Source organism: Astatotilapia calliptera, chromosome 7 (assembly GCF_964374335.1).
Source record: "Astatotilapia calliptera chromosome 7, fAstCal68.1, whole genome shotgun sequence".
Classification (NCBI taxonomy): Eukaryota; Metazoa; Chordata; class Actinopteri; order Cichliformes; family Cichlidae; genus Astatotilapia; species Astatotilapia calliptera.
The window spans coordinates 13,308,356-13,333,640 of record NC_137428.1 but is presented as its reverse complement, the minus strand read 5'-3'; the positions used below and the strand labels follow the sequence as shown (position 1 = coordinate 13,333,640).

General features: G+C 38.3%; 1 protein-coding gene across 4 annotated transcripts in view; it reads left to right on the top strand.

Annotated features, from left to right (window-relative positions):
* Nucleotides 1-18,053, top strand: part of pi4kaa (phosphatidylinositol 4-kinase, catalytic, alpha a) — a 43,437-nt gene extending 25,384 nt beyond the window's left edge. For all 4 annotated transcript variants that reach the window (XM_026173034.2, XM_026173033.2, XM_080303476.1 and 1 more), the window contains 18 exons: nucleotides 671-826; nucleotides 1,253-1,332; nucleotides 1,423-1,622; nucleotides 2,856-2,943; nucleotides 3,023-3,190; nucleotides 4,689-4,742; nucleotides 4,965-5,085; nucleotides 8,668-8,797; nucleotides 8,903-8,973; nucleotides 9,825-9,897; nucleotides 10,000-10,180; nucleotides 10,271-10,375; nucleotides 11,220-11,345; nucleotides 12,197-12,317; nucleotides 12,580-12,739; nucleotides 12,929-13,018; nucleotides 14,936-15,019; nucleotides 15,237-18,053. In XM_026173034.2, the coding sequence (XP_026028819.2) occupies nucleotides 671-826; nucleotides 1,253-1,332; nucleotides 1,423-1,622; nucleotides 2,856-2,943; nucleotides 3,023-3,190; nucleotides 4,689-4,742; nucleotides 4,965-5,085; nucleotides 8,668-8,797; nucleotides 8,903-8,973; nucleotides 9,825-9,897; nucleotides 10,000-10,180; nucleotides 10,271-10,375; nucleotides 11,220-11,345; nucleotides 12,197-12,317; nucleotides 12,580-12,739; nucleotides 12,929-13,018; nucleotides 14,936-15,019; nucleotides 15,237-15,288 (2,060 nt within the window). In that variant the 3' untranslated portion in view covers nucleotides 15,289-18,053. The remainder of the gene's footprint in view (nucleotides 1-670; nucleotides 827-1,252; nucleotides 1,333-1,422; nucleotides 1,623-2,855; nucleotides 2,944-3,022; nucleotides 3,191-4,688; nucleotides 4,743-4,964; nucleotides 5,086-8,667; nucleotides 8,798-8,902; nucleotides 8,974-9,824; nucleotides 9,898-9,999; nucleotides 10,181-10,270; nucleotides 10,376-11,219; nucleotides 11,346-12,196; nucleotides 12,318-12,579; nucleotides 12,740-12,928; nucleotides 13,019-14,935; nucleotides 15,020-15,236) is intronic.
* The last annotated feature ends 7,232 nt before the right edge of the window (nucleotides 18,054-25,285 follow it).

Genomic DNA, 25,285 nt, shown 5'->3' with positions numbered 1-25,285 from the left:
ACATTAGAAACAAAAACAAATAAAAAGCACGATTTAAAATTGATTAAAACAAACAAACTAACTAAACACACACATTTCACACCTGTTCGCGCGATCTGAACCCTTATCGTAAGGGGAGCTACCAGTCCTTCTGTGGACGAGCTACTTTCTATTTTAAATTCCCTGAATTTAAAATACTCTCTAGACCCAGTCTAGACCCAGTTGGGGAGCTACCCAGAGCTCTAATCCCACACCTGTTCGCGCGATCTGAACCCTTATTGTAAGGGGAGCTACCAGTCCTTCTGTGGACGAGCTACTTTCTATTTTAAATTCCCTGAATTTAAAATACTCTCTAGACATTGTCTCATACTCATACAGAGCATACCTCTTCAGGTCCTCAGTGCAAATTCTGGCTCAGATTACTTGCATCCGATCCAGTATCAGTGCACCGGCTACCTACATTTATTCCGGAGTCCCTCGATTTCAAATACATGATCATGACATCAGCAGAGGGCTAAGTGACATGGTTCATCTCGCTCTTCAACAACTCCCTCATTATCGCTCATATTGTTTGTGACTGTTTTATGTGTAAGGAACGCTCTTGTATAAGTTTAATAAAGCACAGATGTAGATGTGCTGAGAGTAACCCACTGCGTTCATGGCCACACTGATTCTGTTTGCATTTGAACAGATAATCAGGATGCATCTTTGAACAGCCTGTCAGTGATGAACGCTGCTGATCTAAGGGGCAACATGGATTCCAGCTCCCGCACCCAACAGACTGGCCAGGGATGGATCAATACGTACCCGCTGTCGAGTGGCATGTCCACCACATCCAAAAAATCAGGTAGAACCTAGGTTCAGTGTTTCGGACAGTACAAAGAATGAATATTTTATTCAAGAGCCTTTCGAAACTGATAATAGCACTTCCTTCAATAATCAAATATAGTTTAAATGTTGCTAAAGTGTGTCATATCACAATGTCATATCATTTGTTTTAAGAGTGTGACTGACATTTCCTTTCGGTCTGGGTGGCATCATAAAATGTAAAATGAAAATATGGACATTAAAAGCATCTTTGATATAGCAAAAACTCTTGCAGTCATTTGGACTGCACTGCTCTAGACTTTGAACTGGTGAAATATCCAAGCCATCACCTTTTCCAAATCAAAGAGACGAACACAGATGGGAAATGTCTGTGAGACATTAAGGTACAAAAAGTCAGTCCATAAAGGACTTATGGACTGACTTTTTGTACCTTTTCTTTTTCTAGGCACATCCAAAAAAAGTAACAGAGGAACGCAGCTTCACAAATACTACATGAAACGCAGGACTCTGTTGCTGGCATTACTGGTGAGTAATATGAGTGTTTTGACTGCACTTAAGATGCCTGTTCATGATAAAACCTTCTTAATGCTCTTGACCTCTGGTTTGTGTACCCAGGCTAGTGAGATCGAACGGTTGACAACGTGGTACAACCCCCTCTCCACACAAGAGCTGGCCATTGCCACAGAGCAGTCAGTGGAGACAAGCATCGCCAACTGGAGGTCCAAATACATCAGCCTGACAGAGAAACAGTGGAAGGACCACGTCAACCTGGCCTGGAGTATCGCTCCATACCTGGCTATGCAATTACCAACAAGGTGGCCAATCTCTAAGAACAATCTCTAATAACTCATTTGTTTAAATGAGTATTAAACCGCTTTTGCCATTTAATTTCCCATTAACTAAATCCATGAGAGCACTGTTCTGAGTCATCAGGGCCAACTGTCCATTTTGTGCATAAGATAGATCAAATCATCTTAAAGGCCTTTGTCAGAGTTTTACCCCTGATACTGCTGGATAAACTCACTCAGGAACCAGGTCACATAGAGCTCAAGTTTTCACTCGCGAGAGGGAAGCAGTTGTCTCCAACCCACTTCAACTTGCTTTCCCCCTGCAGGTTGTTTTTATTGGTTACACACATGGATATTCATAAAGCTGTATTACCTATGAGAAATTACTATAACTGGTTACAAAGGGTGATTGTGCTGTGCAAGCATGATTATACATTGTGTGTGGTTATATGATGGGAGTGCAGCTCTCCCAGATTGTCGTTGGTAGAATCTGTTCTTCTCAAGGCTGCTTGTTCCCCTTATCAATGTCATGCACGTAGTCATATGCGTAGGTTACCTAGATAGCAAACAGAAGCATTCTAGCTTTCTAAATGGCATTATGTAGCTTTTTAAATGGCAACCTACAACACATACATTAAACCTAACAGCCTATCACTTGACTCACCCTACATAATGTTACACCCCGGCCTAGGCAACCGGCGTGCAACGCAGGAAAATAAAAATAAGGAAAAAACACACGACAAAAAAACCCACTAAGGCTCTCCACCAAATTCCCAAAACGGAAGTGTCTCAAAACGAAAGTATTGACAAAACCCATTTACAGCTATTTACAACAAACTATTTATTTACAACACGGGGGGAGATCGCGACCATGACATACTGAAACACAAGGCTTAAATACATAGAAGGAGCAATCAGGGAATGGACCACAGGAGGGAAACACAGCTGGGGCAAATTAGACCTGACGAGACAAGGAAACGTAAACTGAACACACTAAGATAACACAGACTTTCAAAGTAAAGCAGGAAATACATGACAGTCACGCAAAAAAACAAAAAACTGACAACACCGAAACATAACAATAAGCTTTGAAAACAATGTTGCCACTAAAAAAGGTCAAGACACAACATCCCTCCTTGTGGTCTGCTGCTTGTAATAGTCGAAATTCTGACTAAGAAGAAACCAGTGCTTAATGTAAAGGTGTGACTATCCTTCTTGTACTAGAGTGTAGATTTTCATTTTAAATGTCTTATTTTCCAGATTTAAGAATGACGCCATTGTTGCTGAAGTGACCAGACTTGTGAGACTGGACCCCGGTGCAGTCAGTGATGTGCCTGAGGCTGTCAAGGTGAGATCAGGTGTTCTTGTAAAGCTTGATTTTGGAAATCTTATATGTGACTGAATGTTATATAATTATCCTTCTTTAGTTCCTGGTGACATGGCACACTATTGATGCTGACTCCCCTGAGTTGAGCCACATCTTGTGTTGGGCTCCGGCTGACCCGCCCACTGGTCTGTCCTACTTCAGCAGCATGTACCCTCCTCATCCCCTTACTGCTCAGTATGGGGTTAAAGTGCTACGCTCTTTTCCTCCAGTAGGTCAAGATTTGTTTTTGGGTTTTTTGGGCTCAGCATGGCATTGACTCAAGCTGCTTTCATTAATGTGCTGAACTTTTTAAAAGGATTAGACATTAAAATGTCTTCTTTAAACTGCCAGCTCTCCTGTACAAAGCAATGTGGATTTGCACCAAGAATTGCTTAGTAATTATCGGTTACACTATATTGCCAAAAGTATTTGCTCGTCTGCTTTCACATTCATAGGAGTTTTAGTGATGTCCCATTCTTAATCCATAGGTTTTAATATGATGTTGGCCCTCTGCAGCTATAACAAATTCATCTCTTTTGGTAAGGCTTTCCACAAGATTTCAGTGTGTTTATGGGAATATTTGACCATTCTTCCAGAAGCACGTTTGTTAGGTCAAACACTGATGTTGGACAAGAAGGCCTGGCTCACAGTCTCCGCTCTAATTCATCTCAAAGGTGTTCAGGTTGAGGTCAGGACTCTGTGCAGGCCAGTCAAGTTCTGCCACATCAAATTTGCTCATAAAAGTCTTTCTGGACCTTGCTTTTTGCAGTGGTCATGTTGGAACAGGAAGGGGTCATCCCCAAACTGTTTCCACAAAATTGGGAGCATGAAATTGTCCACAATGTCTTGGTATGCTGAAGCATTAACAGTTCCTTTCATATTAACTAAGGGGCCGAGCCCAGCTCCTGAAAAGCAACCCCAGACCATGATCCCGCTTCCACCAAACTTTACACTTGGCACAGTGCAATCAGACAAATACCGATACTGTTCTCTTGGCAGACTCGTCAATCATATTGCCAGAAAGAGAAGCATGATTCGTCACTCCAGAAAACACATCCTCACTGCTCTAGATTCTAGTCGTGGCATTCTTTGCATTGGCTCGCATTCTCCCAATCTCTCTGTGCACTGTTCTTGAGCTAATCTGAAAGTCATGGGAAGTTTGGACGTCTGTAGTGATTGACTCAGCAGAAAGCCGACTTCTCCGCGCTATGGGCCTCACCATCTGCTGACCCTAATCTGTGATTTTACGTGGCTGACCAATTTGTAGCTGAATTGTTGTCATTCCCAATCACTTCCACAAGCGGTTGACGGTGGAATATTTAGTAGAGAGGAAATTTCACAACTGGACTTAATGCACAGGTGGCATCCTATCACGGTACAACGCTGGACTTAAGTGAGCTCCGGAGAACAACCTATTCTTTCCCAAATGTTTGTAGAAGACGTCTGAATGCATAGGTGCTTGTTTTGGCCATGGAACACCTGAATTCAATTATTTGAGTGAATACTTTTGGCAGTATAGGGTATAGTGTTCCCGGCATAAAACAAGCTTCCGATGGGCCACATGAGAGAGAATCATGAGGCAGTGTCTTGACCTGAGTTCATGTATGACAGCAACTTCAGAGGAGAACTTACTTTGTTCCTCCTTTAACACTGTCACAGCACCAAGATGGAGGATACAACTTCATAAAAACAAATCTTTCTTAATAGTTCTTCATTGTTCTTCCTAGGATGCCATCTTATTCTACATTCCTCAGATTGTTCAGGCTCTGCGTTATGACAAGGTAATATTAACAATTCCACCTTTGCTGATTTCATGACGAAAAATTCCATGCTCTACTTTGTGATAACTTGGGAGATTTTTTTTCCTTCTACAAGAAGTTCATCATATTCCCTTCCAAAAAAAAGAGAGATATTTGTGTTTTTGCTAAAGGCAAAGGAGAGATATATAATTAACTATAATAATAATACCAATATAAGCTTTGTCTACTCTCTATCTCGCTTAGATGGGTTACGTGAGAGAATATATCCTGTGGGCAGCCCAGAAGTCTCAGCTTCTTGCCCACCAGTTCATCTGGAACATGAAGACCAACATCTTTATGGATGAAGAGGGCCACCAAAAGGACCGTGAGTAGAGACTTATCAAATTGTGTTAGTTAGTCTGAGTAACAAAGAAAGAAAAGAATGAAAAACATTTAGTTTCACCCTAACTTCCCGTTATATTAAAACCTACATGAACACACTCAGTAAAAATACTTTTTCAGAGTAAAACATGAAACTGTTTCTATTCAGCTCTTCAAGCTCCTTCAACTGTCTCGTACAAAGTTAACCTAGTTAAGTCCAATTTAAGCTTTTTGAGAAATAAGTAATAGATAAAAGGTGACCATAAAAAAGTAAAGGCAGAATAAGTTTAATAAGAAATAAGTGACATATTCTATTATCATGAATTGACTCAAAGTGGGTAACCAAGAAAGAGTTCACACAAAAAGTTTACTTAAATAAAAGATAATCTATTCAACATAACCTAACCAAAAAAACAAAGATAACCAATGTATTGATGCAAGATGGATTGGAAGAGACAGACTTAACAGTTCTTCGGGGCCAACTTTTATAGCCTGAGGTGAGCTGCATTAGCTGACGATCCTCCCATGCCAGTCATCAGTAACAGCAGACCAGGAATTTCTTGAGAGTGAGAGGGGCTTTACACCCCCATTCTTAAAAAATCAGTGTTCCACCTTGACATTGGAAATTAATCTAAAAGAAATCATAATTTATTAACAATAACGCAACATTAAAACATATCCCATTTAATAAAATGGCCAGCTGATCCATCAAGCCAGCTGATACCAACACCCTTACCAAATCCAATTCCTCTAGCCAGCAACATGAGTAACCTGGATCAAATTCAAAGAGGACAAAAGAAAACGCTAGTAAAAATGCTAGATATAGCTGGAGATTTCTAATAGTGTAACTGGCATATAGAAGAGTGCAAGTGGTATCTCCCCCAGGTTGCAAATCTGTTCTTGCAAATAGGTTTTATAAGGAAAAATTCTTAAACCTCATAATAGCGGGGGGGGGGAAGAAATCAAAGGGTTGCTCCAGATCTGAAGAACTAGAATCACAAGCCACACTAACCATAATGTCCAAGACATTACCAAATAGGGAACCAAACTACAATAATGTTCGCACCTATTAAAAGTACATTTAAGGAGCTCTACACCAAAGCTACTAGACCAAGCTACCAAGTTAATTCTTTACCGCACTATTCAAGATCAGCTCTGCAGTTCTTACCAGTTATGTCTATCGACATAAGTACCAGAGGTGGGACCAAGTCATTGTTTTGCAAGTCTCAAGTAAGTCTCAAGTAAGTCTCAAGTCTTTATCCTCAAGTCTCAAGTCAAGTCTCAAGTAATGTCAGGCAAGTCAGAGTCGAGTCTCAAGTCACTGGTGTAAAAGTCCGAGTAAAGTCACAAGTCTGAAACTTTGAATTTCAAGTCCTTTCGAGTCTTTAAAAAAAAAAACGAAAAAATAATGTTGCAGTTATGCTAAATGTAAATATTAGACCATGTAATTTTTAAATCTGTGTTTTTCTCAACACATGACGAAATAGTGAACGTAGAAAATATACACAAATTGTGAAATTGCACCTCTATAAAATGCAGCTCAATTAAACCTAGCTCCTAGAATAATTTTCACCGAGAGTTCTGAGATAAGCTGCATGTTATTCTTGGATGCGGTTGTAGGACCGGCTTTAAAATCGCATGACAAAAATATCATATACATTAAAAAAACTGCATCACCAACGTAGCCTGGACAACATTTGCTAGTTAGATGAAGTCAGCTATCTCATCGTAGCATATTTATATGCATATTTATAATCATACGGTTCTTGGAGTGAGTGCATACACTCATGAAGTTTAGTAACTTCAGGTCACTGCAACAAGCCCAGGTACAGTTTACCGCCGGATGGGTACAGGACCTTGAAATGCACCGTGTAGAACGAAAGACCATCGTACGTATCATAAGTTTACCAGTCTCACAAATTGTCTTCATAAATACACATTCGTTAACCGTTTATTAATAGGACCTTTGAGTTCAATGGTAATTAATTAGCAGTGGAAATAATTTCTGGTAGCATCACAGAAATGTAGCAGTGACAATAATATTGTATGCTGTAATCGCACTGGGCAATTGGTGATACAAAAACCTGTTTTACCCTGTGAATAAAAGTATATGTTTTTGTCAATGTACCATAATAACAGAAGCGAAACACAATATTGTGTCAGGACAATTCACTATTTATGCACAATAAACAAAGGAGCATAGCGCAACAATTTCTGTTCAGCGCCAGACTTGCTTGTAACCTATATCACCAATTATGTTAAGAAAAATGACGTATTAACTACTAAAAAACACTGACCTTCGTGTAAATGCTTGGAGCAGACTAACCTGTGAGCTGGAGGGTTCTGGGACGTTATATTTGGTCTTTGGATGGCTGCAATCCAGGCCACCCGTCGCCTGTTTGTTACTTCGGAAACATGGCTTGAACAATTTCTCTTCAAGACGTAATCCGATAACAACCGATCTCTTTACCCGTCGGCTTCCCGTGGCTGTCATGCGACCGGCTATTGCAGTTAATAATACAACAGCTTCTTGCCATTTTTGTGTTTCTTTTTATCACTGATTTCAATTGAAAGCCTGCGTGCGCTAGTACCTCTTGCCACGAGTTCCCAGAATTCTTTGCGGTTTTACCCCTGAATGACGTCACATTTCAATCTCTATATAATATGTATGTTAAATTATATATTTGGGGTGAAATATCAAGTCTTTTCAAGTAAACCGGTTCAAGTCCAATTCAAGTCCCAGGTCATCAGTGTAAAAGTCCAAGTCAAGTCACAAGTCTTAGAACATTTTTTCAAGTCAAGTCTAAAGTCATAAAATTAATGACTCGAGTCTGACTCGAGTCCAAGTCATGTGACTCGAGTCCACACCTCTGATAAGTACTGTACACCATGCCCACTATTGAAAAGTCCAGTCATGTGTTCTGTAAGGCCACAACCCATGAGACAAATGAAGTGGTGAAGCACCAGCAATAGAGCCCACGCTCCCCAGCTCTAGTTCATCAGTTCAAATTATAGACAGATACTGGTGGTGAAAATATTCACCACCAGTATGATCAACTTTTGCTGGTACAATAGACTTTCTGGAAACCAGAGAAATGCTCTCGCGATATTGTCTTCAACCACATTCCCTGCTGCACTAAAGAGAAACCATAGTTGATCTCCTATTGACATCAGACATTTAAGCGTACTAAAGAGTAATTCACCCTTCAGATGAAACCAAGCCAAGCAAAGTGGAGGCTATTTGTGCTCTCTTCCGAAATCAACCACATCAACCATGTATATTAGTCTGCATATTAAAGTATACTTGGGCATGATACATGAGTTGCCCCTACTGTGTTTCTCAAAATGTGAATCTGTGTGAAATATATATATAGAGAGAGAGCTTAGACATAGAAAAAAGTGTGTGTGTGTGTGTGTGTGTGTGTGTGTGTGTGTGTGTGTGTGTGTGTGTGTGTGTGTGTGTGTGTGTGTGTGTGTGTGTGTGTGTGTGTGTGTGTGTGTGTGTGTGTGAATAAGACACGCTGTATAAAGAGCGTTCTCAAGTAGAATAGAAAAACTTAAAATTAAAATGAATGTTTCTGCATAGCTGACATTGGGGAGCTGTTGGAGCAGATGGTTGAGGAGATCATAGGTTCACTGTCAGGTCCTGCCAAAGATTTCTACCAGAGAGAGTTTGACTTCTTCAACAAAATCACCAACGTTTCTGCTATTATCAAGTAAGTCTGTTAGCTAGTATTCTGCTATTCGTCAGGGTCATGTATGTGCCACAACCACAGAGAAGTTTAAATTCTGCTGTGTTTGCTGCTTGCGTTTTTCCCCAGGCCAGTTCCAAAGGGCGAGGAGAGAAAGAGAGCTTGCCTCAAAGCTCTGTCCGATATCAAAGTGCAGCCAGGTAAGGAACTGTCTGAGAGTAAATATGGGTGACTCTGTAAACTGTAAACTTCAGTTAAATCTTCTGTGAAAACAGTTTTAATCTAAATATTTTAACATCACATTGTATAAACAGGGTGGGGTGCTCAAAATGACATCATATAGAGAGTAGAAAAAATGACTTTGGTCATGTTTATTATGAGCATCCACCAGTACTTTACATTCATTATAATACATTATAACGTAAAACTCTGTACCGAGCTTGTACCGAGCACAAAAAAAGAAAAAATATCAATATGAAGATGAATAAATATATTTGCTTGCTCTTAGTCATATTGTATGGGTCTGAATAAGGATCCTGCAGCTATTTATTTACAGCTATTTATTTACAGACTGTCCCTTAAAGACTGACATAATGTTCTTTCATTGTGTCAAATGATATTGATAAAATATCTTCACTTAACAGAATCAGTTTGTTTTGTTTCCAACCACTTGGCCAATATATAATACCTTTTGTCCATACAGACAAACACATGCCTGTGTTGTGATATTAAAACATTGCATAAGCCCTTTGTGTTGTAAAATAAAGGTGTATTCTTATAAGGTCAGGCATTTCTTCCTGCCTGTATAGTGTGCTTCTTAGGAGAGCAAGCTTTGAAGGGACAGATTAAAGTGTTTAATTTACACCCTTTAATTTTGCAAACAGATTTAAAGTTACAACACTGCTCTGTTTACTCTGACAAAGACACAGCAGTGCTGAAATGTTAGTCTGCTTGCAAAGGCAGAAGCTGTGAATTAGTCATTGTGCTTCAGGCCCTTCTGTCCTTTCAGAGTTTGAGTCTTATGTTTGTATCTTGTCTTGCTGTTTTCTAGGTTGTTACCTGCCTAGTAATCCTGAAGCCATAGTACTGGACATTGATTATAAGTCTGGAACACCTATGCAGAGGTAATGTTGGGTCTTTATTTGTGTTTCATAGAGTAGTTTCAATGATAAGTATGACTGTAACTTATGGGAGTGTGTGTTTGTGTGTGTTTTCTGTGTTTGCAGTGCTGCCAAGGCTCCCTATCTGGCCAAGTTCAAGGTGAAGCGCTGCGGAGTGAGTGAACTAGAGAGGGAGGGTCTCCGCTGCCCATCAGACTCTCTGGAAGATGGAGAGGAGAATCCAGATGGGTCAAAGAAGGTTTGCTGGCAGGCAGCCATCTTCAAAGTGGGAGATGACTGCAGACAGGTACAACATTTTTCTTTGACTGATCAATGTCTGACACTTCATACTTCATACTCAGACTAATTTCCCTTTGTGTTTTTCTCATTTCTCCAGGATATGCTTGCACTGCAGATCATAGGGCTTTTTAAGAATATCTTCCAGCTGGTCGGCCTGGATCTGTTCGTCTTCCCTTACAGAGTGGTGGCTACTGCACCAGGGGTATGGTTCTTTTCTCTATTATCTCTTCTGCTTTCATCTCCTTTTTACTTCAGTACTAAGTATAAAAAATTTAATGTTTGTTTTTTTTTTAAAGATTTTTCATCATTTTATTTATAAAAATAATAAAACAATCCAAATAGAACACTATAGGAATGGAATACAGCTCTATGTAGCTCTAATTCAAATTGCATTGTCCCCAAAATGTTTTATTTTATTTACAGCTTAAAATACTATGTAAAATTCATTCTGACACATCTACATCCCCCTATTGTTTCAGTGTTTGTGCAGGTCAGCAGCATCTTGACAAACTGGAACATGCTAGAACAACTCTTCTAGTTACTCAGTAAAAATAAATATAATGCTACAATGCAAAGCAACTGCCAGCTTGGCTCTGTTCCAGCTGTGCGTACCTGTCCTGGTTTGACATCACTGTAAACCAGTACAGTGTTCAGATACACAGAAAGAAAAAACAATGGTATCGTCATATTACATACTTTGTAATTGTACTCTAAAACAATGAAAACATTAATTTTGTATAAAATATCATCTTTAAATGTAAAACAAATGCCAGTAAGCTTCCACATTATTTTTTTAATACTGTAAATGAGCATATCCAGTTTTGTTGTTGTTGTTGTTGTTATTCTAAAGACAGACCATGTTGGAAAGTGACCCTAAACATGATGTATGTTTTACAAACTAATGTACATCAGAGAAAATTGTCGACTTGACATTTTGTGCATCTGCCACAAAGTTACTTTTCCTGTAAGCTTCTGTAGCTGATTTGGGATAATAATGGAGGATATTCTGATAAACGTCACACATCATCGCATCTTCTCTTTCTCAGTGTGGTGTGATTGAGTGCATCCCAGATTGTAAATCCAGGGACCAGCTCGGTAGACAGACTGACTTTGGGATGTATGATTACTTCCGGAATCAGTATGGTGATGAATCCACCCTCGCCTTCCAGAAGGTATGGAGCTTAAATTATGGGACTGTTCAAATCAGTTTTGCATATTTCATAATGAGGATTTATTAATAGTTCAGAAGGATTCATAGATGGTTCTAGTATGACAGGCTAGCCTAGTAGGATAGCCTGCCAAAAAGTCTTTTCAAAGTAAAAGTGGAATAGCCATATGGCTACAGACATGTGTCATGAGTGTCTTAATCTGAAATTTAGTAATCACAGGGACACGTTGTGGTTGGTGGTTTGCTGTCTGCCATTTTAAGCAAGGTGTATATTGCTAGCTTAGTCTGCTAAGACTCCTAAACATCAGTTCAGTAACAGTGACCAGCATGTGTGGACCAATAGTAGCACAAAGCGGTTTTCAACACACAACGTTGTGGTTTAAGCGAGAGAAATCACATACATTGTTTGTGTGGTCACAGCAGAGATATATGACTCTCTTATCTCTTAGCGTGACACAGGAGCCATCTTATGAGACAAACTAAACTAACTATTTATCAAGCTATAGTTGAGTGTAACCAGCCATACAAAAGACCTAACTGAAAAACAATTTTGTTGTGAAGCTTTCTTAACAGTCACTTCTCTTAATAGACGAACTTAACCTGCTTATCTAAAACTGTACTGAAACACTAGTAAAATCTGACACCTGTCACTCTTTATGATGTTCCTTGTGAGAATGGATAAGATGTGTATAAAATTAATAATGAGTTCCTGACATGAAAAGAAAAAGGCATATCCATGATCCTTGTGTGAATGCTTTGGGGAACATGGACTGAACTGTCATCTGAGAGATTTTTGAATGTGGTGGGAAATGGGCATAATTATACCTCATTATCACGTGTATGTTCTTTCTGCAGGCTCGTTACAACTTCATCCGCAGTATGGCCGCTTACAGCCTTTTGCTGTTCCTGCTGCAAATCAAAGACAGACACAATGGCAACATCATGCTGGACAGCAAGGGCCACCTCATTCACATAGGTGGGGTGTATGGGTTTGATCTGGATGTTTCCTTTTTTAACTATTATTATTTTATGATTTTTTTTTTAACTGTAAGCTTCTTGAATGTCCACACTTGATGGACAGTAGTTATTATTGTTTCAGTAATTATGATCATTATTAACTTGTATTGATTATTGCTCAAATCTGGGCACAATGTTTTAAAACAAGATTGTACACACCAGAGAGTAGTTTCATCAATTTTACAGAGTAATGGTGAAGGTTTGGCATATTTTGTTTGCAGATTTTGGCTTCATGTTTGAGAGCTCTCCTGGAGGTAACCTGGGCTGGGAGCCAGACATCAAGCTGACAGATGAGATGGTGATGATCATGGGAGGCAAGATGGAGGCCACACCTTTTAAATGGTTCATGGAGATGTGTGTCAGAGGATATCTGGCTGTACGGTATGAAGCTGAAAAAACAAACAAACAAGTGTCTCGCGTACTTTTTTAGAAAACAAAAAGGCTTTCATGGTTGTTTAAAGGTTTCTGTCAATTAATTTTTGTGCTACATGGGATTCATCTGTGAAGAAAGTAGTGGCGAAGAAGTTGTTGGTATTGTAAGTTTATGTTTTGTTTTCTCTGGTCAAACAGCCCATACATGGATGCAGTAGTTTCTCTAGTGACCCTTATGCTGGACACTGGACTCCCATGTTTCAGAGGACAAACCATAAAACTTCTCAAGTAAGTTCAACAGTGTGACATCTGAGTGTTTTTGCTTCTGTGGTGAGTTATATTGTATGTAGTCAATATTATGTCAAAAATCTCCCATGCAGTAAAATCCTGCCAATTTATCTGAGACTAGAGCACTATAAAAACTAGTATAGAAATAAATATTTGGTAATACAGGGAGTGCAGAATTATTAGGCAAGTTGTATTTTTGAGGAATAATTTTATTATTGAACAACAACCATGTTCTCAATGAACCCAAAAAACTCATTAATATCAAAGCTGAATGTTTTTGGAAGTAGTTTTAGTTTGTTTTTAGTTTTAGCTATTTTAGGGGGATATCTGTGTGTGCAGGTGACTATTACTGTGCATAATTATTAGGCAACTTAACAAAAAACAAATATATACCCATTTCAATTATTTATTTTTACCAGTGACACCAATATAACATCTCCACATTCACAAATATACATTTCTGACATTCAAAAACAAAACAAAAACAAATCAGCGACCAATATAGCCACCTTTCTTTGCAAGGACACTCAAAAGCCTGCCATCCATGGATTCTGTCAGTGTTTTGATCTGTTCACCATCAACATTGCGTGCAGCAGCAACCACAGCCTCCCAGACACTGTTCAGAGAGGTGTACTGTTTTCCCTCCTTGTAAATCTCACATTTGATGATGGACCACAGGTTCTCAATGGGGTTCAGATCAGGTGAACAAGGAGGCCATGTCATTAGTTTTTCTTCTTTTATACCCTTTCTTGCCAGCCACGCTGTGGAGTACGTGGACGCGTGTGATGGAGCATTGGTCCTGCATGAAAATCAAGTTTTTCTTGAAGGATGCAGACTTCTTCCTGTACCACTGCTTGAAGAAGGTGTCTTCCAGAAACTGGCAGTAGGACTGGGAGTTGAGCTTGACTCCATCCTCAACCCGAAAAGGCCCCACAAGCTCATCTTTGATGATACCAGCCCAAACCAGTACTCCACCTCCACCTTGCTGGCGTCTGAGTCGGACTGGAGCTCTCTGCCCTTTACCAATCCAGCCATGGGCCCATCCATCTGGCCCATCAAGACTCACTCTCATTTCATCAGTCCATAAAACCTTAGAAAAACCAGTCTCGAGATATTTCTTGGCCCAGTCTTGACGTTTCAGCTTGTGTGTCTTGTTCAGTGGTGGTCGTCTTTCAGCCTTTCTTACCTTGGCCATGTCTCTGAGTATTGCACACCTTGTGCTTTTGGGCACTCCAGTGATGTTGCAGCTCTGAAATATGGCCAAAATGGTGGCAAGTGGCATCTTGGCAGCTGCACGCTTGACTTTTCTCAGTTCATGGGCAGTTATTTTGCGCCTTGGTTTTTCCACACGCTTCTTGCGACCCTGTTGACTATTTTGAATGAAACGCTTGATTGTTCGATGATCACGCTTCAGAAGCTTTGCAATTTTGAGACTGCTGCATCCCTCTGCAAGATATCTCACTATTTTTGACTTTTCTGAGCCTGTCAAGTCCTTCTTTTGACCCATTTTGCCAAAGGAAAGGAAGTTGCCTAATAATTATGCACACCTGATATAGGTTGTCGATGTCATTAGACCACACCCCTTCTCATTACAGAGATGCACATTACCTAATATGCTTAATTGGTAGTAGGCTTTCGAGCCTATACAGCTTGGAGTAAGACAACATGCATGAAGAGGATGATGTGGACAAAATACTCATTTGCCTAATAATTCTGCACTCCCTGTATGTGTTTTGACAGCTATTCTGTAGGTGTCAAAAAAGGAAGACAAACAAAACGCAGCCACCTGGAGTTAAAAAAAAAAAAACAATGAGTGCAGCATGTAAGGCACACTTCCAGTGCCACTGGACTGTGAAACTGTTATTTCCACCCAAAATGTGTTCACATTGATTGTTTTTTTCTTTTGTTTTTTGTCAGAGGACGTTTTAATCCACAAATGAGTGAAAAAGAAGCGGCAGCATTCATCATCAAAGTCATCCAAAGCTGTTTCCTCAGTAGCAGGTGACAAAATACTTGCATTACTTAATTTGTGCTGCAGTTGTTACAGAAGACAAATGTATAAGCCCATTGCCAAAATTGGTCAAATATTGTATAGTGTCATTTTGGGATATTAAATAACTTTATTAACACACCCATAGTTAATAATAAAAATATAGAAACACCTTTTTGCTTTAACATTGTTCCTTCTAATAAATATTTGTTAACTTCATTTTAACAGGAGCAAGACATACGACATGCTGCAGTACTACCAAAACCAGATTCCATACTGAAGATCGTCTGTCAGCCTTCCACTGTGCATCCAGAACAAACGAGCAATGCTGTGTTTTTATAAAACTGAATGAGGTGGTGGTCCCGAACACTACTCTGCTCCTCAGATTTTGGCAAAAATGATGCACTTTAACGCTAAATCATCTCATTCTCATGTAATTACTTACACAAGACTGAAAAATGATGTGTGTCGTTTACTAAACAGGTATCTGAAACGCCCTTTAAGTATTTTCTTGATGCTGTTACTTGTTACTGTGCAAACACTAACTTAAGGGTCACATTAGAGGAACTTGGCCTAAAAGGGAGCCATCTTTACAGTGTTTGTAAAAAGCAGCTGTTATCATTTTGTTCCTATGCTGTTACCCATTTCGATGCACTTTATTGAGTACAGTATTTCTGCAGCTTCACCTGCCTACAGTCGAGAGATTAAAGCTCAAATGTAAGACATTAAAATACTCTGAAAAAAATGTAGATGTTTTTAAATTCATCCAAAATGAACGCAGCAGTCAATCAACATTTAACCTAACAGTAGTCTTTAGAAATGTAAAGGTGTTTAGAGAATCAGACATACTCATGCTGTAGCTTGTACTGTAGATTATTTGCTGTAGAATCACATCAGCACAGGCGGTTTCTGTGATATATGTGTAGAGTTATGTGTGACAAACTTTTAACTGTGCTAATTTGATGGTTACACCTTTTCATGCAAGTCTTTATATGTCATATCTGTTGTATGGAGGCATTTTTACACTAAACTTTGGTTCTGGTTGAGCCTTTTGTTTCCACTAATTTACCAATAGTTGTCATTGTATCTCTATTTGTCTAGAGCAGATGCACACAGTAGAAAGTTCTGCGAAGTTATACATTTAAGTAGCACTTACTTAATCTGCAAAACAGTTCACGTTAGTACAATTACTGTTAAATAACACATAAAGAGAGCAAGTGTTGCAGCTGGAATGTGCATGGCATATGTTACTCACAATCAAAATACAAAACTTATTTTGTATGAACAAAATAGTTACATTAACATACGCGAATATGAGCAATATTAAAAGACTTTCATGCAGCGTTTATTGTGCAGGACTGTGCGTCTTTTCTTGCTACTGCCTGTCTTTAGATTAGAAAATAGAGGCACAACTCAGACAAAAAAAAGAAAAGTGAACCTTATCTTATCTTGACTTACAGTGTTAATGAGCAAAAAAAACAAGATTTTACTTTATAGTGGTTATAGGTTGTCGTTACTTGAGGGGCCATGGTGCTAGTACATTAAATGCAATGAATAAGAGTCCGAACAATTTGGTGGCAGCAATATTTTTCCAAGAGGAAAAGAGCAAATAATGTATCTTTGATTTCACTGAAATTTTTATAAACTCTTGGAATGGATCCAAAAAGGTGGCAAAACCAGGTAGTCCAAATGTGAAATTCCATGTACACTGAAACACAGTGCTTAACATCTGTGGCCTACTTTATTACTCGAGAGGAGCCAAATTTGAATCAGCTGCTACACCAGAAAGGAGTTCCAGGTTAGAGAACACTGGAAATAAAAGCACAAGGTGTTGTAGTGAATAGACCTAAAATAGGCCCACAAACTTAACCAAGAAATTCATTTTTCCTACTTTTTCAGTTTCTTTTTACTACTTCCTTATTTCTTTTCACTTTTTACTTTGCTCTTTACCCTTCTTCCAGATTTTTCCATGTTTCTCTCCATTTTTAATTTTTCATTCCGATCCCTTTTTCTTTCATTTTTCTTTCCTACTTAGCTTTACGCCACTCTATCATTTCTTATTACTTTAATTCTTTATTTCTCCATCTCTTGTTTTCTTTTTCTTGTCTTTTTCTTTATTTCTCCTGCACTATTTGTTTGTTTTTACATTTTTTCCCCCACGTGTAGTATTAAATGCTTAAATACAGCACACAGGCTGGACCATGACCCATTGGTTACTACTATTCTGTCTGTCTGATAGCATGTGTCAGAATACATGTGTGCAACATGTCTGCAAAACCCTGTTTGGAAGCATTCCTCATATTAACATTATTATTAATCTTTGTATCAAAACAATCCTCTTGGCTTACTGATGCAGATGATGATTATACCTAAAAAGCCATTTCTCCTTCCCATAGAATCACAACTGTAGTAATACTTGACATAAAAATAACTTTATGCAATATATATTTATGTGTATTAATCTTGTATCTGTGTGTTGTGTTCTGCAAATGAAATTGCAATGATTCCCTCTGTCCTAGTCCTTGTGTGAAAAGTTTAATGCTGCAGCCATGTTTTCTTATTGTATTTCTCAAAGCGTTTGAGTATATGGAAATTAAATGGGAGAATGTCCCTGCTGAGGTCAGTAGTAGGTTTTACTGAAATTCTGTTATTTTAAACATGTAAGTCATCCCTTATGTTAACCAATATCTCTCTGAAGCTTTGGTCATCTTGCATGCTTTACCCATATATGATTGTCTTTGTGAGGTACAGTCTGGGTTTTAGCTGGGAGTGAAGTCAGGGAATTTTTTCTGGTCATCATTTTGTGACAGACCTTCATTGAGCTGTTCTAGGGTTCAGAACAGAATTAAGTATGGGTCAGGATTAAGGGCCTGGGAGTGCATTCATTAATGCCCTCATAGAAATAGCCATATGGTGTGTGTGTGTGTGTGGGGGGGGGGGGGGCAGTTGTTTAGTGCATTGTTTAGATGAGCATCCGTTTTTTTTTTTTCTGCTAATGTGTGGAAACTTGTTATTGTCAGAATAAATGTTAACATTTCACCAGAATCAGACTGTCAGTGTATCATTAATTCTTTTTTTTTGTGTTCCTCTAAGTCTTATTTCATTGACATGTTTCCTTTCTCCTTACATTGGCTCTTTTTTTTTTTTTAGCTGTTCCTTGTTTTGTTTTTTTGTTTTTTCCTTGTTTTCTTTTTCATTTCATTCTTTTACATACGTTTTGTACTTTTCTTTGTTAATGTTTATTTCTTTTACCCCTTTCTTTTATTTTTTCTCTACTCCTTTTTTTCATTTCTTTCTGAGGTGAAAAAAAAAGAGAAGAAAAGTAAAAAAAAAAAAAAAAGTAAAAAAAAAAATCATAGCAGACAAAACAAACCGTAAAAAAATCAAACTTTCCTTAAAATAATAGTGTTTGAAGGTATCAGATAACATTAGTTTTATAGGTTATGTGAGCCTGGCAACCACTGAATGAAGACAAGCAAGAAGGAAGAGTTGGAAGACCATAAAGCCAACGGCACTGACCTTTGACCTATCTGAAGAAACTTAAGCAGACTCCTTACAACAGTTGGAACAATAAGAAGCACAAAGTGCAGTTGTTTAATTTTAGTAGGTTTTTTTTCCATACTTAAACAATGTGATTTTTTAAATTTCTGTAATTATGTTCTAAATGTGGTCATCTGATATCCATAAAAATAACCAAAAATTTGTAAAATAACAAACCTTTATTTAACACTGGGCATCACAGAGACTGGTGGTTTATACCAGTAGCACAAAGAACATGATGATTGTGGGATGAATTGTCATTCACAAAGAAGCCCCAAGACAAATAGCTGGCAGAACTGAACTCTTCTTGTTCAAGCTGGTCTTTCTGAAACTCTGAAAACTGGACTTAGTGCTAGCTAGTAGCAAGATACAAAAATCAATATATTGAAATCAATAATGCATAATATTTTTGTGCAGTAACTGTTAATAGTTCCATGAACCATTTAGCCAGGCATGTTGTTATATGGATTTCATTAATATTGCTCCAAAGGTTATCAACAGTAGATATTTATTTCTAGTGTTAAGTTAAGGTGGTTAGCACTGTTGCCTCACAGCAAGAAGGTCTTCAGTTCAATTCCACCATCAGGCTAGGGTCTTTCTGTTTGGAGTTCCCATGTTCTTCCTGTGTTTTGTTAGGTTAATTGGAAACACTAAATTGCCCATAGGTGTGAAAGTGGGTCTATGTGTTGATCTGGTGTCCAGGGTGTACCCTGCCTCTCGCCCTAAGACAGCTGGGATAGGCTCCAGTGCCCCCTGCGACCCTGAAAAGGATAAGCGGAAGTTAATCAATTCAGCAGAATTTTCATACAACTGAATTAAAGATAAAAAACAACAATCCCTTGTGAGCAAGCACTTGGCGACAGTGGAAACTAGAAAGATTTGCATTTCCTGCGAAAATGCAGTGTGGATGCTTTAAAGCTGAAGCTGTATGCAAAAACTAGCTGAAAAAGCTGAAAAGTTGCAGAAATTGTAAAAACTTTGCAGAAGCAAAGGAACTTTGCTAAAATGGAATAACTTAGCAGAACTGCAATATCTTAGAGGAAACATAATACTTGGCAGAAATACAATAGCATAGGAGAACTTAGCAGAAATATTGTAACTTACCAGAAACATGATAACTTCTCAAAAATACAAGAATTTAGGAGAAATAGTATAAGATAACAGAAAGAATATATTTAGCCAAAAATACTTAAGCATTACAGAAACACTATGATTTAGAAAAATAGTACAACAGAGCAGAAATACTGTGATTTACCAGAGACACTGTGATGAACTATGAATATTGTAATTTTAAATCAATACTATGTTTTAGCACAAATACTATAATTTGACAGAAATACTACATTTAGCACAAATCTTATAAAATAGCAGAAATAGTATGATTTAGCACAATAGTAATAATTTAAACAGAAAAATTGGAAAAGCAAAATGGACAGCTGAAAAAATGCTGAACATGCTAAGGGTCCCTCAAATATACTTGTTAAATGAAAAAAATTGGCAAAAAAAAATATAACAGCCACACAATCACAAATATGGACACATATGGAAACACACATGCACAGAGAGAGACACACACAAGATCCAATTCAGTCAACCAGTCTAAATATATTGAATTTGAATCTTACAATGAGATCATCTCTCTCTCTCTCTCTCTCTCACTCACACACACACTCACACACACACACACACAGAGAAGTAAGTTTCTAGCTCAGTCAAGCAGCCTTGGAGCTGCTGAATTTGAATCCACCAATCAGAGAGCCTGTGCACTTTTTCCCGCCAAAACAGGTGCATGCAGCACAGAGAGACACAGGATTTTTGCAGTCTATTTCTCATAATGACGACTCCCCTCAAACAAATGACCATAATTTCCTAACCGTAGGGGCTAGAACGGTCATTCTTACACCGTTTTGTTCAGAAGAGATGGGGGAATCTTAAAGTGTTGACAATTTATCATTAAAATATGAATTATTAAAGATAATTGACTTCTAATGCACCATAACTGAGTAGAGCAAAGCAAAAACTGCCTTGACTTGCCCTCAAACAACGCTTTCTAACTCTAAATCTATTTGGAGTATCAATATCATTCTTTCACCGTAAGAGACAGCAGGCTTTGGTGAACAATCATGGAAATTTTCAGGTCTCTGTGGAAATCCATTAAAAAGATATGACGAAAGAAAAAAGTGGTTCATTTCCAGAGTTTGAAATCTGAAGAAATCTGAGCGAAGGACGAATTTCCTACCCTCAAACAAGTCTAACTCATTTCAGAACGGTAATAGGTGAGAAAATAATTCTTGAATTGTGAGCGTCAGGAGTGTCTGAAGATATACTGGGACAAGCCTTATGTCTTAACTTTGCTTCGTTAAGGAGATATGACGATTCGAATATGCCTCTCATTACAGAAATCAAGCGGTGATTTTGAACAAGCTCTCCATTGACTTTCTATGGAGAGTTTTGCGACTTTGTGTTGGTCTGAGGAGATTTGCCAAAATTCTATAAATCCCACAACAATGATAGTGACATTTTCGGAAACCCAGCAAAAATACCTACGTTTTGATGTATAATTTGTGGAAGTTGAGTGAAGATTGAGCAAGTAGCAAGAAGTTGTTCGGACATGAAGAGAAGACTGCAAAACCTTCAGTGGCAGACTGGAAGCCAAGTGCATAGCAACCATAACAACGCATGTATTTTGTGAAAAATCACAATTTTGCAACTGAAAACTTTAAGAGGCATAAAGGTAAAACGGTAAAAGATTTGAAAAAGCTGAATCATACCTGAATAGCCCAATAATTTGAGAACATTTTAAAGTTTGAATGGTTGTTCTACGTGAAAATATGAGGAAGTAGTTAAGTTTCAGAAACAAGCAAATTTTAGCAGAATTGCAGAAGTTTCCCATTCATTTCAATGGGACAAATTAAGCTTAATATTTTAAAAAGTATAATAGTGAAAAATACCAAAAGACATAGCAGGAATTAGCAGAAATAGCAGAATATTTTAAAATTTGAACGGTGAAAATCGGCTGAAAATTGTGGAAGTAGTTAAATGCCAAAAAGTGTACGGAAGTCCCAAGAGGAACTCAATAGTGTGGATGCTTAAAGCATCCACACAATGAAAACATCCCAAAGTACCAGGCTGGGGAACGGGTGGGCATCTGCTGTGGTTTGGGGGGAGGGGGTTATATATGTCAGAAAATTAAAGCAAATATGCCTTAAAATTGACCTTTAGGCACTGGAAGTAACTCTCTGGCTAACACAGTTATTTGCTATTAATATTTAGTGGTGTATAATTGATTATTTTATAGGAAATGGAGTTGAAGTCAGTTAAGTGAATAGTCTAAGCAGCCAGCAGAGCTTCTTGTTCTTTTTCTTTTTGCACATGTTTTCATCTTTGGCCTCTGGATTTTCTTGTTTGGTATTGCTGGCCTCCTTTATGTGTTTTTCTTGCACAGTCTCGTCGAGTGTCTCATTTTGGACCTGAGAATGATCTAGTTTAGTAATGCCACTGCCCATCATTGGGTATAAAGTGGGCACTGTGCTCTGGTTGCCACAACCCATCATTAGGTATAAAGTTTGGATTGGGTTCTGTTTGTGACAACTCATCATTGGATACATTGTTTGAATTGGGATGATGTTGCCAATTATCTGGTTTGGTAACGTTGGACTCTTCTTGGTTTTTCATTGTCTCTTCCAGAGACTGCACAGTCTGCTGCAGTATTATCTTTTCTTCTTCTGCTTCCTGGAGTTTGTTTTTTATGTTTGTGTTCTCCTGGTTTTGCTACAGTTTCCATTAGGAAGCTTCGGTCTTTTCCAGTTCTTGTTAAAAGTTTTGCACCTTCAATTGATTTTTTTTCCACAAAGGGCTTTACTGGTGCAGAGTTTGATTTTGAGGTCTGTGAACTCACAGTGGGCTTGTTGTTCTTATTCTTGCATTCTGCAACTTCCTCTTCTATATCTTTTTTTACTTTGAGGAGTTGCTCACGGAGCTGTTCAATCTCCTGCTGCTGTTTCTTACATTGGATTCCAATTCAGCTTCTCCCTCCAGTTATTTTCAGCTCTGGAGTCTCTGTGGTTTGTGTTGAAGCCTTCACACTCAGCTCCACAGCAGTGTTAGCTGTGTTGCTCTCTTCAACAGGAGCATCACTCTCCTCAGAGAGTTCTCCTCTGTGCTGGACTCAGGCCTGTTTCTGTGAGCCTCTTCCAGCTGTTCTTGGAGCTCGAGAATGTATTTTTCTGCATTTTCTCTGCAGCACTTTAACTGCAAGCGAAGCCAATCATTATGGGTTTTACACTTGGCAGCTTTGTGATTTGCAGCTACCATTTTGTAATGACTTGTTGGCTGAATGTGCTGAGATTCCTGCAGTTGGAATCTTAGTGCAGCAACCTATCTCTCATATTAAATGGAGGTCTGCTATCACTGGGTATAAATTAGGCATTGGGCTACTGCTGCCAAGGCCCTTCACTGGGTATAAAGTGTGGATTGGGCCAACATTGTTGCCAAGGCCCCCAATTGGGGTCCCACGCTTCTTCCTCTGGTGTTTGGGTTTCCATTTTGCTGAATATATTCTGTTTATTTTTACCTCTTTAGTTTGGCTGCGCCAGATGAAGTCCCCTCATTTGGTGCCTTTAACAATATCATGCACTCTTCAAACTCTCAAGCAGCTTTAAGCAGTCTGCACAGTTCTTCCATTAAAAAACAAACAAGACAAAACAGAATATAAAATGTTTTTATTACTTAGTTTTTAATATAAAGGTTTTAAATATTTTTATAACAGAAAAGGAAAACAACAAACAAACAACAAATAACAAAACAAGCAGTCGACTGAAAAACACAGCTTTTCCCCTACAAAGCAATTCTGGCAATGAGAACATGACATTATTTTCATGAATTGACAACACATATACAGATGTATGAACAGCCTAGGAGAGGCCTGCAGAAGTTTATATAGCTGTGAGTAGGCGCAAACAGGAAAGAAAAAAAAAGGTGTGTGTGTGTGTGTGAGGGAGGGGGAGAGAGAGAGAGACCCATACTCATTTCGGATAGATTACACCATCTTGTGGTATAAATATTAGCTTGCAACCTTAACCCTTGGAGGCTTTAAGTCAAAAAAGGGTCCCTTTTTTGACTTAAAGCCTCCAAGGGTTAATCAAAAGGTAAGTTTTTCCATTTTATGAATCTCCTCAACAACGCTCAACCAGTCATCCAGAACAGTAGGGTCAGTATATTAATTAATTAATTCTTCGGGTAAGTCTCCTAAATAAAATGTTATGACGGACCGTTGTTTTGATTTAAAGCCTATAGTCTATTCTATCTTTGACATCTCCCCAAAATTTAGAGAGTTTTCGACAAGACCAGAATATGTTGGTATGATTTGCAACAGTTTCCCACAGCTCCCCCAGCATGAGGAATTTCCCCCTGTTTGTTGTTTTGGTGTTATGAAAAATCATACCAAGTTTTTCCAACTAAATTTTTGCCAGTTGGCAGAAGATGAGGTTGAAGTAGCAGTCTCACACATATTGTCCCATTGTTCAGAAGATATAACAGTGGACAACTCTTTCTCCCATCTTTTTTTAATATAATCTGTTGATGTTCCCCTACTTTTTAATATACTCTGGTAGAGTTGAGAGATTATTGACTTACATCCCTTAAAGTATGTTTGCAAAATCAGATTCATTATTTCATTAGGTTGAGTATTAATTTCTTTAGTCACTTTTGAGGACAAATATTGCTGTAATTGCAGGAATCTGAAAAAGTCACTTTTTCCTAACTCATATATATTTTTTAATATTTGAAAACTTTGAAGGCCATTCTTATCCATAATTTCACAATATACATTAATCCCTTTATGTGACCAGTTTTTAAATTTTAAATCCATTTGGTTTGGTTTAAACTCACAGTCATAAGCCACCCACTTAAGTACTTGAAAATGTGGTTCCTTAGGTTTAGTTCTTTTACTCAATCAAACCAAATAAGCAATGTAAAAGATGCCAAGGGGTTCAGTTCTTTCTGACAAGCTGTTGTCAGTTTCTGATCTCCTATCAGGGCTTGTATTGGAATCACCCCACACATATTATATATTTCTTTTCCATTGGGCCTCACAAGTATCATCACACCATTGTATAACTATTTTGAGTTGAGCAGCAAAGTAGCAATCTCGGAGACTTGTGTGAGAGAAGCCACCTTTATCTTTACGAATTAATAATATGCTATATTTAATTCTAGGTTTGCACCCCCTCGACAAAATATTAATTTTACAGTACAAAATAAATAAAATAAAATAATAATTTAAGTGTGTATTATTGTGTCGTTGTTTTGTCACTGACGTGTTCTATTAACCATTCTGTCTCGTTGTGAAAATTATGTCTCTGTGTAGGTATACTGGATCTCTCTGTTGTCATACGTGTCTTTTTAGCTGTCTTTGAGAACTTTGTCATACTTTGTCCTTGATCATTTACTTTTCTTTGTACATCTAAGGAGAAATGTCAACAGTTCAAATTCCGCGCAGTTCAAAAAGCTGCCAGCTAGGACCAGTTCTCTCTGTTATTGTTGTGTTATTAGCGTGGTATTCGAAAGCACAGTATGTCTTATATTTGATTACTGTCCTGACAGCAGCAGCAGTGACACTTTATTATTATATTGCAGATTAAAGTGGTAGCGTCTACATGGATGAAGATCTAAACGAGCCAGCGTCAGTTTGTGGTGGCGTCAGGTGAGCTGCTGCTGAACTTCTCTTTTTTCCAACC